This window comes from Oryx dammah, unplaced genomic scaffold (genome assembly GCF_014754425.2).
Source record: "Oryx dammah isolate SB20612 unplaced genomic scaffold, SCBI_Odam_1.1 HiC_scaffold_5, whole genome shotgun sequence".
NCBI classification, from domain to species: domain Eukaryota; kingdom Metazoa; phylum Chordata; class Mammalia; order Artiodactyla; family Bovidae; genus Oryx; species Oryx dammah.
Genome location: NW_024070189.1, coordinates 71,724,265 through 71,739,100, shown reverse-complemented (window position 1 = coordinate 71,739,100; position 14,836 = coordinate 71,724,265). Strand labels below are relative to the sequence as shown.

Here is a 14,836-nt window from a genome sequence, read left to right as displayed (position 1 = left end):
GAAGTAGCTGCTCCAATGGTCCCCATTTCACAGAAGGAGAAAACAGGCTTAAAGAGGTTAAATGACTTTTCTGTGGTTGTACAGCCAGCCAGTGGCAGTCCTGAAACCTGGGTCTTTCTCCATGCACCTCAATGCTTCTCACGCTGGCCTGAGAGCTCTTTGGGGCCAGAGCATCTCGGATATACTGGTGGAACCACAGTGCCCGGTTTCAGCCCTGAGAAGTGCTTGGTGAATCAACCGGCCTGAGTTCAGAGGGCTGAGGGATGAACAACCAGAGTTTTTCATTTCATAAACGAGATCCTGACAGATCTGAAACAAAAAGAGCTGAAGGTGGCAGTGTGCAGGGAGGAGATGAAAGAATTGGGTCCAAGTCAGACTAGCCCAGCTCTGGATTCAAAGCCACATTTGCTCAGCACCTACATGCCCTTTGCTGAGCCTTGGGTCCTCCGAGATGAATTCACCACAATTCCTGCTTCCAGGGAGGGTGGCAGCCCATCCTGCAAGGGTGTCACTTGTGCTGTATGCAAGGCGGCACAGGGGTGGGGGAAGCCCAGCGAGGGACCAACCTGACCTGGAGTCAAGCAGACACGGTGTAGAAGGCATCCGTGTGTGTGCACAAAGCCCTGATGGCAGGGGAGAGCCTCTTGGGCTCTCTGTGCCCAGTCACCCTAAAGGCACACCAAGCCTGTGCTCAGGAGCCTGGCAGGACAGGAATACACATACACACAGATTGGGTGAAGAATTTCAGCTACTTAAAAAAAAAAAAATAAAGCACTGAAGTAGTCATGATGAATCAGAATCTTGTTGGACTTCACACTTACTTTTTTTGGCTGCACCGTGGCCTGTGGGATCTCAGTCCCTCCCCCCAACCCCCCCAGCCAGGGACTGAATCTGGGCTCCAGGAGGCAAAGTCCAGAATCATAACCACCAGGCCACCACAGAATTCCCTTACACTTATTTCTGTTGGTTTATTTTTACTTTTGACTGTCTGTAGTATATTGCCCCCATACCTCCCACCTCACTAGAATATCAGCTCCATATGGGAACTGTCTTGATCACAGCTCTAGTCCCAGTACCTAGAACAGGGCTGGGCATGTGGTAGGTAAACATGTGTGGGATGAAGGAATGACCTCAGTGTTTAAGACCTCGGAAGCTCTTGCAAGCTCTTGTTGGTCCTGTCCTCTTAGCTGGGAGACAGGGGCTGGGAATTGGGGAGCATCCCTCTGATTTTAGGAGGTGGAGGCCCATGGGTGGGCAAGCACCTGATGGCAGGCATCCCAACCCTGCTTACCTGCCCAGGCTCACGACAATGACCAGCCAGACACCAACAACAGCCTGCTGCACTTCAGCCTCCTGCCCAGCCGCTACAGCCACAACTTCTCAGTGGACCCCGACAAAGGCATCCTCAGAAACCTGGGGCCCTTGGACCGAGAGGCCATCGACCCCGGTCTGGGGGGCCGCATTGTGCTGAGCGTGAACGTGTCTGACTCTGGCGAACCTGCCCTCTGGACCACTGTCAGCGTCACCATCACCGTGGAGGTAAGGCCTAGCTCAGCCGGGGACGGGGTTTGGGATGAACCCCGTATTGGGAGGCTCCCGAGAAGGTGTCCTGTTCTCCCTCCTGCCCACTCAAATCACATTTCTGCCCTTGCAATATGGTGTGCGTGATTCATGGGGTCACAAAGAGTCAGACACAACTGAGCGACTGAACTGAACTGAACTGAACTGAACTGAATTGAATATGGTGGGTAAAAGAGTTCTGGAGCCGAGCTGATGGGTTAGAGTCCTGGCTCATTGGTTGTGTAAACTTAGGCAATCAGTCAGCCTCCTTGTGTCCTCAAGTTCCTCATCTGTAAAATGGGGATGAAAATAATATGAGTTAATAAATGGAAAGTGTTGCAAAGAATGCCCGGCCTGGAGAAAACACTGAGTGCACACCTGGCCTTGCAAAGGAGAGGGGGTTAGCTCCATCAGGTTGATCAAAAAACTAAGGTGCACAGAGGTTCAGTAGCTTGCCTGGGTCACAGAATGGGGCTTTGAATCCAGTCTGTCTGGTTCTAAGGCTGCTGTCCCCTCACAAGCACCTCATGTCCATGATGGGTTTTGCAGTGCACAGCCTGTGCCCCTGTACACAGCAGCCCTGTTTCCCACTGGGTTGGGATGTGACACTTACTACAAGGATCAGAATGAGACCTCAGGGAAAACAGAGAAATGGAAGCCAGGTGAGGACTTACCAGCTTTTGGGGGTAGGGGAGAATAGGCCACATAGAGGGAAAAAAAGCAAAACTCTTTCTTGAGCCATCAAGGTTCTTTCACACCCATGAGCCCTGTGAGTAGGGATGACCCCAATCTGCAGATGAAGACACTTAGGCCCAGAGAGGTCAGAGTCACACCACGAGGAAGAAGGGGAGCCGGGTTGAACTTGGAGCTGTGCTCTTATCTCCTCCTGTGAGGACGACCTTGAGAAGGCAGCTGGCCATGGGCATGGGGCAGTGATGCCATCTCTGGGAAATCTCCATCAGAAATTCCATCTGGTTAAGAAGGAGAGGGCTCTGGTTTTCAAAGATGTCCGTCCTACTGTTATTTAGAAAAAGCTGAAAGCAAAAGTCCATGGGCCGCCCTGGGGAAGGACCCGGAGAGGCAAGAGCACTCAGCATACCAGCGTTAGGGGAGGAGGTGCAGGCGGAGTTGGCCTGATGCTGTGACACGGAGGCAGCACTCTGCGTGGTAGAGGCCACTGGGAAGGGAAGGCGAGAACAGAATGCAGTGGGCATCCAAGGGCAGGACCAGGTCCAGCCCTGGCATATGCCCCCAGCGCTCCCCACCTGAGCTCAGAGCAAGTGTGGTGGGGCCAACCAAGGGTAGGAGGGAGAGGAGGGACAGGAGGAAGGAGGGGACCAGGAAAACTTGGGCATTTGTGGGATCACGGTGGTATTGGGACCAACACAGTAAATCCGAGAGATGGGGAGTGAAGGTGGGCCAGGTAGGGACACAGGTGGGGATGCAGAACCATCTTTCTGGAGAGCAGGGTCTGAGACAGCTGTGAGTGGTGGACAGGGAAACAAAGTGTGCACCAACTTCAGAGGGCCCGCCACGGACCTCGGAGCCCCGCGGGGGCGGGGTCTGGGCTAGCTCTGTCCTCTTGAAGTCTGTTTCATCATCTCTGAAGTGGGCAGCGCTGTCTGAAGAGAAGGACAGAGAGAATGGACCGCAGGTCAGGGGAAATATTGGCTTCTCAGGCTGTGTCTGGGGAGGCCCAACCTGGGGGCCTGAGTTCCCTGGGCTCAGAACTGCCTCTGTCTGCAGGACGTCAATGATAATCTGCCCATCTTCAACCAGTCCAGATATTCCTTCTCGGTGAGGGAGAGAGACCCAGGTAAGTCCTCCCTGGGGCTCCCTGGGTAGGTCAAGGGCAGGCCTGAGGCCCCCAAGGCAGGTGAGGACAGAGGATGCCCCTGGTGGCTGCTGGGCCGGGCGTCCCTCTGAACTCTGCCCCTCATCGACAGGAGTGCAGGTGGGCGTGGTGGAGGCCTGGGATGCAGACCAGACGGAAGCCAACAACCGCATCAGCTTCAGCCTGTCAGGGAGCGGCGCCAACAACTTCATGGTCCGAGGCTCGGTGCTGGGGTCTGGGCAGGCAGCAGGCCGCCTCTCGTTGCCCTCGGATGTGAGCCTGGACTACGAGACACAGGCCTCCTTCAGTCTGATCGTGAGCGCGGAGAACGCAGACGCCCAGGGGCGTGAGACTACGGCAGAAGTCCTTGTGGCTGTGGAGGACGTGAATGACATGCCACCCACCCTGGACTCAGCCTCGCTCCAGGGCATCCGGGTGGCCGAGAATGGCTCGCAGCACGGCATACTGGGCAATGTGGTGGCCCAGGACAGGGATACCATGTCCCAGGTGGAGGTACAGCTTGTGAATGTCATCTGCACCAAGGCTGGAGTTGACGTGGGCAGCCTGTGCCACGGCTGGTTCTCTGTGCTGCCCAACGGCTCGGTGTTCATCAACCAGAGCGAGGCCATCGACTATGAGGCCTGTGACTTGGTCACGCTGGTCGTGCGGGCCTATGACCTCACAACAGACCCCCGCTTCCAGGCCTACAGTGACAATGGTGAGGCAGCCTGGCCTGCAGGGCTCAGCAGGCTGCAACACAGGGGCTGTGGGGAAGAACTGGAATTTGTAAGGTCTGGGGGGTTCAATCGTGGCTCCAGCCCCGATGAGCTGTGCCCCTGGGAAAGTCACGACACTGCCCTGAGCTTGAGTTGCCCCATCGGTCAAGTAGAGTTGGATAGTAGGTTGCCTGTGAAGAGTACATGAGGATATGTATGGAAGGCATTGAGTGCAGCGCTTGGCATGCTGCTGCTCAGTTGCCCAGTCGTGTCTGACTCTTTGCGACCCCATGGACTGCAGCATGCCAGGCCTCCCTCTCTCTAACCATCTCCCCAAATTTGCCCAAGTTCATGTCCATTGCGTTGGTGATGCCATCCAGCCATCTCATCCTCTGACTCCCTCTTCTCCTCCTGCCTTCAATCTTTCCCAGCATCAGGGTCTTTTCTAATGAGTTGGCTGTTCGCATCAGATGAACAAAATACTGGAGCTTCATCTTCAGCATTAGTCCTTCCAACGAGTATTCAGGGTTGATTTCCTTTAAGATCAATTGGTTTGATCTCCTTGTTGTCCAAGGGACTTTAGCACTTAATGCTGTGATGCTGAGAGGCAGTGTAAAGAGACGCTTCAGAGCCAGGTGTGTGCTCAGATCCCACCTCTGACACAGAAGGCGGTGGCGCCCCACTCCAGTACTCTTGCCTGGAGAATCCCATGGATGGAGGAGCCTGGTGGGCTGCAGTCCATGGGGTCGCAGAGTGTCGGATGCGACTGAGCGACTTCACTTTCACTTTCATGCATTGGAGAAGGAAATGGCAACCCACTCCAGTGTTCTTGCCTGGGGAATCCCAGGGATGGGGGAGCCTGGTGGGCTGCCGTCTATGGGGTCGCACAGAGTCGGACACGACTGAAGCGACTTAGCAGCAGCAGCAGCAGCAGCAGCAGCAGCAATAACAGTCACATCAACAGCCAGCATATATTGAATCCTTACTACAACCCAGCCTATGCTAGGCACCTTGCAAGCATTTCACCATTTTACTGCCACACAATCCATGTGACAATTTTATAGATGAGGAAACTGAGGTACAGAGTGTGCAGTTCAGTAATCTACCTTACACAGCTAAGCAGGGTCAGAATAATGTTGTGGCCAGGTGGCACATACCTGGGCTGAGCCCAGTGGCCTCACTGTGTGACTTTGGACAAGTTGCTTATCCTCTCTGAGGTCTGGGGAGGATGCTCCCTCCTACACAGGCCAGAGGAGGCTGAGTTAGTAGGGGAGTGGCCTGAGCATGGGTGATAAATGGGAGGGAGGCTGCTGGGAACAAGCCTGAAGACCAGGCTTTGTGGGTCAAGCCTTACTTAGAGACCAAAGCCAGCCAATCTTTTCCCTCTAGGAAGCCTCCCCATCACCATCGAGGATGTGAATGACAACGCGCCTTACTTTCTGCCTGAGGATAAGACTTTTGGTAAGCTGCAAGCCCCTTCCTCCGCTGTACTCTGCCAGAACTACCTTTGGGCAACTCCCACAGATGCTGCTCAGACCCCCAGGTGTGCCCCTGGAAAGGGAGAAAGGCCTCCAGCCCTGCCTCTCTCTCAGGGATTCAACAGGAGGAGAGACCTGAGTTTTCACTCTATCTCTGTCCCAACTCACATCTGACCCTGGGCCCGGCCCTCCTTCTCTGGGCCTCAGTTTCCCCATCTGCACAATGGGAGGTGGCTGCTGCTGCTGCTGCTAAGTCGCTTCAGTCGTGTCCGACTCTGTGCGACCGCATAGACAGCAGCCCACCAGGCTCCCCTGTCCCTGGGATTCTCCAGGCAAGAACACTGGAGTGGGTTGCCATTTCCTTCTCCAATGGGAGGTGGAGGACCTGCTAACTAGCGGCTCAGGGGTAGCTGTAGTGGGGGTCTGGCAGTAGAGAGCTTAAGGGCAGGTTTGGAGGGATGAGCCCCGAGCTGGGCTTATTATGGTCAGCAGTTGGCCAAGGGGGCACTGGCCCTGATGCCACTGACCTCTTCCCGTCTACGCTTGCAGTGATTATCCCAGAACTCGTAATGCCCAACCAGCAGGTGGCGTCTGTCCGGGTAAGTCCTTGGCTCCAGCCTTTGTCAGTCACATTAGCCCCAGGAGACACAGGGCCCAGGCCTTTAGGTCTTTCAGCCATCCTCCAAATGTTTTAACACTAGAAAGAAAATGTATTAACTCTCTGGAATGGAAACGAAGCACCTGCTTAATTGATATCATTAAACTCCATTAATTGTTAAATGTGGTATTCATAAAAAATTCATGACCTTAAAAACCACTTGCAGTGCTTTTCTTCAGAATTCTGGACTGTTACAGAGAAATCACAATAACTGTAAATTAAACAAGTTCCTCATATTAAATAATTTCCAGAGCAAGCTGCAAAAATGCTTTCAATTTTTATGGCAGTGGATATGTTTATATTAGAGGGTGGTGGCTGTGCCCGCAGTGGATGGGGGCTGAGGCCTCCCCCGCAGCCCTGGGGCCTGGGCCTGGCCAGGCCTTTTAACTGAGCTGGGGAGCTGCTGTGCCTTTTTGGAACTCACTTTCCCTTCCAGACAAGAAGCTGTCAGGCCTTGGCAGTAACTCCTTAGGGTTCCGGCATTTTATATGTGGGTGGCCCTCCTTGAGTTATGGAAAGGGCATGGGTGTGGAGATGGATGGGTCTGGCCCTCCCCACTTACAGCAGAATGTGCCCTGGGGAGGATAGGTCTCTGTCAGAACCCCAGTGTCCTCCCATAAAAGGGGAATAGTAATTCTCCCTTTCTGGGGCTTCCCGGGTGGCACTAGTGGTAAAGAACCCGCCTGCCAATGCAGGAGACATAAAGATGTGGGTTTGATCCCTGCGTTGGGAAGATCCCCTGGAGGAGGGCATGGCAACCCATTCCAGTATTCTTGCCTGGAGAATCCCATGGACAGAGGAGCCTGGTAGGCTACAGTCCATGAGGTCACAAAGAGTCGGATGTGACTGAGCAACTTCACTTTCTTTCACTTTAGTTATGCAAAGGAAAAGCCACTTATCACGCTTGCAATTCTTCCTCTCTAGGTTCTTTCTAGGCTCAAACAGTCAGTTTTCCAATCTTCAGCCCTGGCTGAAGGCGTTCATTCCAACGTCAGGAGTGTGGCCCTGGCTTTGAACAATTTTCTTTAAATCAACTCCCTTTTGAAACATCAACACCAGCTCTAGCCTCATCCTGAACAGTGACATCAGTGGCCTCACAGCTCTATGTGTTGGTTGTATTCTTCTCCAAAAGGCACTAGAGTGAATAAAAATGCCTCATTTCATGGTTCGCTGGGGGAATTCATACTCCTGTTAGCGAGCACTGAAAGGAGGGGTCTGGGGGAAGGTGCTTGGTACACAGTAGGTGCTCGGGACAAGTGAGTGTCCCTAGGCTTGTGCATGTATGGCGGTGAGAGGAGGGACCTTCCCAGGGTGACCTTCTACCTGGGAGAGACTTGGGCAGTGACCTGTTGAGTTGAAGCAGGGACATGTTCAAACACTGTTTTTTAAAGCATTTGGTCAGTGGCCTGGGGAAGGCTAATAGAGGTCATGGCGGGGCCAGGCTCCCAGGCTACCCTAGCTTCAGATTCCTGCTGGGGTTGGAGGGGTGCCTGGCCTGGCCCAGCCCCCAGAGTTTGTTCACTCTGTCTTGCTCCCAGGCCAGAGATGACGACTCAGGGGACAACGCGGCCATCCTGTTCTCCATCCTTCAAGTGGATTTCATCGCTAAGGACGGGGCCGTGATCTCTTTCCAGGGCTTCTTCCGGGTCTCCACTTCCTCGGAGGCCGGAGTGTTCACTGGCAACATTGAGTAACTGCAGGCAGCCCCCGGACAGGGGTGGGGGAGCCAAGCGGGGCCTCAGGGCAGTGAGTTCCCCATCCTAGGAGGGGTCCAAGGAGGTTCTGAGAGGACTCCAGCTTGGGTTTCAGAACTGAGTGGTGCCCTCCTACCTTCCATAGCCTGGTCACCAGCCTTGATTCCACTCTCCAAGGCACCTACCAAGTGACGGTCAAGGCCCAAGACAGGCCTTCTGAGGGTCTTGCCCAGGAAGCCAGCATCACCCTAAACGTGAGTGTGAGGTTCTGGCTCAGTTCCCAGTGCCCTCTGCCAGCCCCAGGGTCCCTTGAGCCTCATCTTCCCCATGTCCCCCTCCCATAGCTCTTCACCGTGGACCAGAGTTACCGTGTGAGGCTGCAGTTCTCACTGAGCAAGGAGGAGGTGGGCGCCAACTCGGAAAAGATTAAGGCGTAGGTCTCGGGAGCCAGGGGGGTGGGTAGCCTGTGGGGAAGAACAGGGCTTGGGAGCCTAGTCCCTGACAGAAATCGGAATGGAATATCTCTCAACCCTGTCCGTGACCCACATTTGATCTGGTCCTTGTCTTTGACCCTATACCTGTACCTGCACTTCCATTCTGCATGCCCCCAGGAGCCTATGGTTGGCTGGGCAGAGACAGGCCTAAATAGGGCTGCCACATATAGTTGCAAAGGCAGTACACTGCACAAGGGCACTCTGCTTGCTAAACTATAAACCCGGTCCTTAAGGAAGGGGCTTCCTTGTCTAATTTGTGCAAGAGTGCTACTTGCTTAGCCAGTAGAGCTGTCCAGAGGAGGTGACCCTCACACAATCCCTAATTTCACTGCCAGAGCCCTGGCCACAGGCCTGGACTAAGGCCCCTACCCCAGCCCTCCATGACATCTGCCCCCTTTGCAGGGCTCTTGCTCAGGCAACCAGGACTACTGTCTACATTGTGAACATTCAGGACATAGCCTCCCCGGTTCGGTGAGTGCCCACTCAGTGGATGGGGCAAGGAAAAGAGGATCAGCAGCAGGGCTGTGGCTGGGTGGTCCTGGGCTGCGGGCTTCACCTCTGCCCCACTCCAGGGCCCGAGGACGTTCCTACCTTGATGCCTATTTTGTCTTCTCAAATGGGTCGGCCTTGACCCTTGACCAGCTGAATATGTGAGTGGGGCTGCCCTTGGGGTGGGCAGGAGGGTAAGCAAGAAGCCTGGGGGATGCCAGTGTCCCTCGGGCCTGAGTGGGGCTTTGTGGCTAGGATGATCCGGACTGACCAGGACTCCCTGACGCAGCTGCTGCAGCTGGGGCTGGTGGTACTGGTGAGTGTTGGCAGGACAGAGGTAATGGGGGAGCAGGGAGGCGGGAGACTGACCCCACAGCCTCCTCCCATCACACTCCTTCTTCTCCAGGGCTCCCAGGAGAGCCAAGAGTCGGAGTCACCGGACACACTCCGCAACGTCACCATAGGACTGGGAGTGGCTTTGCTGCTGGTCATTGTGATCTTTAGCACGATCATCATGTGTACCCAGAAGAGGTGCTGCTCCCATCACCCTCTGTGTCTCCAACCTCCCCTCTCTCACCACCCAAGATATCTAGGGGTAGAGAGACCGGGGGCTTAGGTGCCAGGTACATCTGTATTCAATCCCCAGCGACTCCTTAGGATCCCTTGGGTAGGTCATCTCCCCTTCCCAAGCCTCAGTTTCCTCATTTGCAGAATAGGCTTGATGCTACATTCCCCAAATCATTTCAGGAATCCATGTGCATCTCATACCAGCAGACATCTGGCATGTGTTGCTGTTGTTCAGTCACTCAGTCTTGTCTGTCTGCGACCCCATGGACGGTGGCACCCCAGGCTTCCTTGTCCTTCACTATCTCCCAGAGTTTGTTCAAACTCATGTCCATTGAGTCGGTGATGCCATCCAACCATCTCATCCTCTGTTGCCTCCTCCTCCTGCCTTCAATTTTTCCCAGCATCAGGGTCTTTTCCAATGAGTCAGCTCTTTGCATCAGGTGGCCAAGGTATTGGAGCTCCAACATCAGTCCTTCCAATGAGTATTCAGGGTTGATTTTCTTTAGGATTGACTGATTTGATCTTCTTGCATTCTAAGACTCTCAAGAGTCTTCCCCAGAATCACAGTTCAAAAGCATCAATTCTTCAGTGCTCAGCCTTCTTTATGGTCCAACTCTCACATCCATACATGACTACAGGAAAAACCATAGCTTTGACTACACAGACTTTTGTCGGCAAAGTGATGTCTCTGCTTTTTAATATGCTGTCTAGATTGGTCATAGCTTTTCTTCCAAGGAGCAAGTGTCTTTTAATTTCATGGCTGCAGTCACTGTCCACAGTGATTTGGGATCCCAAGAAAATAGTCTGTCACTGTTTCCACTTTTTCCCCATCTATTTGCCATGAAGTGATGGGACTGGATGCCATGATCTTCATTCTTTGAACATTGAGTTTTAAGCCAGCTTTCTTTCACTCTCCTCTTTTTACCTTCATCAAGAGGCTCTTTAATTCCTCTTTTCTTTCTGCCATTAGAGTGGTATCATCTGCATATCTAAAGTTGTTTATATTTCTCCCAGCAATCTTGATTCCAGCTTGTGAGTCATCCAGCCTGGCATTTCATGTGATGTACTCTGCATATAAGTTAAATAAGCAGGGTGACAATATACAACCTTTATGTACTCCTTCCCCAATTTGGAACCAGTCCATTGTTCTAACTGTTGTTTCTTGACCTGCATATAGGTTTCTCAGGAGGCAGGTAAGGTGGTCTGGTATTCCCATCTCTTTAAGAATTTTCTACAGTTTGTTGTGATCCATAGTCAAAGGCTTTAGCCTAGTTAATGGGGCAGAAGTAGATGTTTTTCTGGAATTTCCTTGCTTTCTCTGTGATCCAGTGGATGTTGGCAATTTGGTATCTGGTTCCTCTGCCTTTTCTAAAACCAGCTTGTACATTTGGAAGTTCCTGGTTTATATGATTTTGAAGCATAGTTTGAAGGATTTTGAGCATTACCTTGCTAGCACATGAAATGAGCACAATTGTACGGTAGTTTGAACATTCTTTGCCATTGCCTTGCTTTGGGATTGGAATGAAAACTGACCTTTTCCAGTATTGTGGCCACTTGTGGCTGAGTTTTCCAAATTTGCTAACATATTGAGTGCAGTACTTGAGCAGCATCATCTTTTAGGATTTGAAATACCTCAGCTGGAATTCCATCACCTCCACTAGCTTTGTTCATAGTAATGCTTCCTAAGGCCCACTTGGCATCACACTCCAGGATGTCTGGCTCTAGATGAGTGATCTCATCATCATGCTTATCCAGGTCACTGAGACCATTTTGTAGAGTTCTGTGTATTCTTGCCACCTCTTCTTAAACTCTTCTGTTTCTTTTAGGCCTTTGACATTTCTGTCCTTTATTTTGCCCATCTTTGCATGAAATGTTCCCTTGGTATCTCTAATTTTCTTGAAGAGATCTCTAATCTTTCCCATTCTACTGTTTTCCTCTATTTCTTTGGAAGACTTTCTCATCTCTCTTTGCTATTTTCTGGAACTCTGCATTCAGATGGGTATATCCTTCCTTTTCTCCTTTGCCTTTAGCTTCTCTTCTTTTCTCAGCTATTTGTTACGCCTCCTCAGTCAACAACTTTGCCTTCTTGCATTTCTTTTCCTTGGGGATGGTTTTGGTTACTGCCTCCTGTACAGTGTTACAAACCTCCATCCATAGTTCTTCAGGCACTCTGTCCACCAGATCTAATTGCTTGAATCTACTCATCACCTCCACTGTATCATCATAAGTGATTTGACTTAGGTCATACCTGAATGGTCTAATGGTTTTCCCTTCTTTCTTCAATTTCAGTCTGAATTTTGCAGTAAGGAGCCTATGGTCTGAGCCACAGCTCCAGGTCTTGTTTTTGCTGACTGTAGAGAGCGTCTCCACCTTTGGCTGCAAAGAACATAATCAATCTGATTTTGGTGTTGACCATCTGGTGATGTCCACGTGTAGAGTCATCTCTTGGATGACTCTTGGGTTTTTGGAAAAGGGTGTTTGCTATGACCAGCATGTTCTCTTGGCAAAACTCTGTTAGCCTTTGCCCTGCTTCATTTTCTATTCCTAGGCTGAACTTGCTTGTTTCTCCAGGTATCTCTTGACTTCGTACCTTTGCATTCCAGTCCCCTATGATGAAAGGGACACCCTTTTTTGTTAGTTTTAGAAGGTCTTGTAGGTCTTTAACTTCAGCTTCTGTGGCATTAGTGGTTGTGGTATAGACTTGGATTACTGTGATGTTGAATAGTTTGCTTTGGAAGCAAACTGAGATCATTCGGTTGTGTTTTTTTTTAGATTTCATGCAAGTACTGCATTTTGAACTCTTTTGTTGACTATGAGGGCTATTACATTTCTTCTAAGGGATTCTTGCCCTTAAATATGCCCGTTCCTATCCGTTTTAGTTCACTGATTCCTAAAATGTCGATGTTCACTCTTGCCATCTCCTGCTTGACCACATCCATGCTCATGGACCTAACATTCCAGGGTCCTATGCAATATTGTTCTTTACAGCATCGGAGTTTACTTTCACCACCAGACACATCCACAGCTGAGTGCCAGTTGTGCTTTGGCTCAGCCTCTTCATTCTTTCTGGAGCTATTTCTCCACTCTTCCCCAGTAGCTTTCTGGACACCTACCAATCTGGTGGGGCTCATCTTCCAGTGTTATTCACATCTTTTTGTCTTTTCATACTGTTCATGGAGTTCTCAAGGCAAGCATACTGGAGTGGTTTGCCATTCCCTTCTCCAGTGAGCCATGTTTTTTCAGAACTTTCCACCGTGACCCGCCCGTCTAGGGTGGCTCTGCACAGCATGGCTCATGGTTTCACTGAGTTACGCAAGGCTGTGATCCATGTGATCACTTTGGTTAGCTTTCTGTGATTATAGTTTTCATTCTGGAGGCTGTGGGACTGTAGTTCTTGCTTCTTCTGTCTATACTCTGATGGAAGGAGGTAAGAGGCTTGTGCAAACTTCCTGATGGGAGGGACTGGCTGTGGGAAAATTTGGGTCTCCTCTGTTGGGCAGGGCCATGCTCAGTAAATCCTTAATCCAATTTTCTGCTGATGGGTGGGGTGCTCCCTTCCTGTCAGTTGTTTGGCCTGAGGCAGCCCAGTCCTGGAGTCTATAGGCTCTAAGGCAGCAAGCTGCAAAAGGGCTTATGCCAACACACCCCTCCTAGGATGGCTGCTGCCAGTGCCTGAGGGTGACAGTGGGCTGGCAGTGGCCTGACTCGGGGACAGGGCCACTGGCACATGCCAAGCCTTTAATAAATGCTGCTTTTTTCCCCCTTTCTAATGCATGTGGAGGCAGTAGACATATCTGGGTGTGATGCTAGCCTTTGCCACTGATCAGCTGTGTGGTCTTCAGCAATGATTTCCCTTCCGTGATTCTTACCCTCTGTAGGATGGAGCTAACACTCCACCAGCAAGGTGGTTGTGAAATCACACTCTCAGGGCCTGTACTGGGCACACAGTAGGTGAATAGGGAAAGTAGTGACCTCCCGTTCTGGGTTCCCCATAGCTACCAGCGGAAGCTTCGGGCTGTGAAAGCTGCCAAGGAGGCCCGGAAGACAGCAGTGGGGGTGATGCCCCCAGGCTCTGCCATCCCTGGGACTAATGTGTACAACACCGAGAGGTAAGTGGGGATCAAAGGGTGGGTAAGAGGCCCCATGGGGTGGTTAAGCCCATGGTTACTGGACTGGGCCTTCTCTCCAGGGCCAATCCCATGCTGAACCTCCCCGCCAAGGACCTGGGCTTTGAGTCCCAATCTTCCTCCAGCGACGTGGACCACATCAGGTGAGCAGTGCCCCTGGCAGCCAGGCTGGTTGGTGGTAATAGTCATGGTGTGGGGAAGGGTGATGGTGATGATGGTGATGGTGGTGGTGATGGTGATGGTGGTGGTGGTGATGGTGATGGTGGTAGTGGAATTTGTTGGCCACAGACAGGGTGGACTGGGCCTGCCAACCATCTGAGCTCCATTGTCTCCCCTACAGCATCAACTCCCTGGATGACAATTCTGTGGATCTGGAAAACCGCACGCAGGAAATCAAGGCAAGATGTGGGATGAGTTGGTACCGGGGTTTCTGACTTAGGGTGCTTCTCTGAAGACATGGGGTTCAGGACAGAGCTCAAGGGACCTGCTGCTGACATGGGTGTGTCTCTGCACTCAGCCCTGGGAAATCCCACGGCTTTGGAATGGGACCCAATCCTTATTCCTCTACTCATTCACTGTGACCCTGGGTGGGTGATTTCTTCCCTCTGGTTCTGTTTTCTAATCTATAAATGGGGATCAGAACACCAACTATTCAAAACTGTTGTGAGGATGAAATAAGAGTGGGTATAAAAACCATCTGGCACAAAGCAAGTGCTCAGAAATCTGGTTCCTTCCCTTTATATCCTTTATATAAAAGCTGGTGGGGTGGGAAGAGGAGATCCAGAGATGAACATAATCCAACTGAAGAGCAAAGATAGGTTCGAGTGAACAACAGCGCTATTGTTTGTTCAGTACGCTAGTTGGTTCGGTTAGATCAAGCATTTGCATAGCCTGGGCTGCTGACACGGGGAGCTCTTTAGATGTGAGTGTATCAGGTCACAGCCCAGAGATTCTGATCAGCTGGGGTGGGCCTGGGAAGGAAGGTGCTGCTAAAGCTCCTAGGATTCGAATGTGCAGGTGAGTGAGAACCTCGCAACTGGGAAAGTAGATCAGAGGGCTGGGTGGGGGATGGGGTGCTGGAACTGGGAGCAACTATCCTCTCCTTCCCACTTTGAAAGCCACCGCTGGAGTAGAAGCTCTAAGGCCCACTGACATTTGATAGTCTATGGTTTTGTGTGTGTGTGTGTGTGTGTGTGTGTGTGTGTGTGTGTGTGTGTGT

General features: G+C 51.7%; 1 protein-coding gene across 1 annotated transcript in view; it reads left to right on the top strand.

The window, feature by feature from the left end:
- CDHR2 (cadherin related family member 2) overlaps positions 1 to 14,836 on the top strand; it is a 46,025-nt gene that overhangs the window by 28,657 nt on the left and 2,532 nt on the right. The window contains exons 17-31 of the mRNA XM_040240498.1: positions 1,300 to 1,539; positions 3,307 to 3,376; positions 3,507 to 4,112; positions 5,500 to 5,571; positions 6,138 to 6,187; positions 7,785 to 7,936; positions 8,086 to 8,194; positions 8,285 to 8,373; positions 8,837 to 8,905; positions 9,007 to 9,084; positions 9,179 to 9,239; positions 9,330 to 9,454; positions 13,486 to 13,599; positions 13,680 to 13,760; positions 13,958 to 14,015. Of these exons, the coding sequence (XP_040096432.1) occupies positions 1,300 to 1,539; positions 3,307 to 3,376; positions 3,507 to 4,112; positions 5,500 to 5,571; positions 6,138 to 6,187; positions 7,785 to 7,936; positions 8,086 to 8,194; positions 8,285 to 8,373; positions 8,837 to 8,905; positions 9,007 to 9,084; positions 9,179 to 9,239; positions 9,330 to 9,454; positions 13,486 to 13,599; positions 13,680 to 13,760; positions 13,958 to 14,015 (1,974 nt within the window). The remainder of the gene's footprint in view (positions 1 to 1,299; positions 1,540 to 3,306; positions 3,377 to 3,506; positions 4,113 to 5,499; positions 5,572 to 6,137; positions 6,188 to 7,784; positions 7,937 to 8,085; positions 8,195 to 8,284; positions 8,374 to 8,836; positions 8,906 to 9,006; positions 9,085 to 9,178; positions 9,240 to 9,329; positions 9,455 to 13,485; positions 13,600 to 13,679; positions 13,761 to 13,957; positions 14,016 to 14,836) is intronic.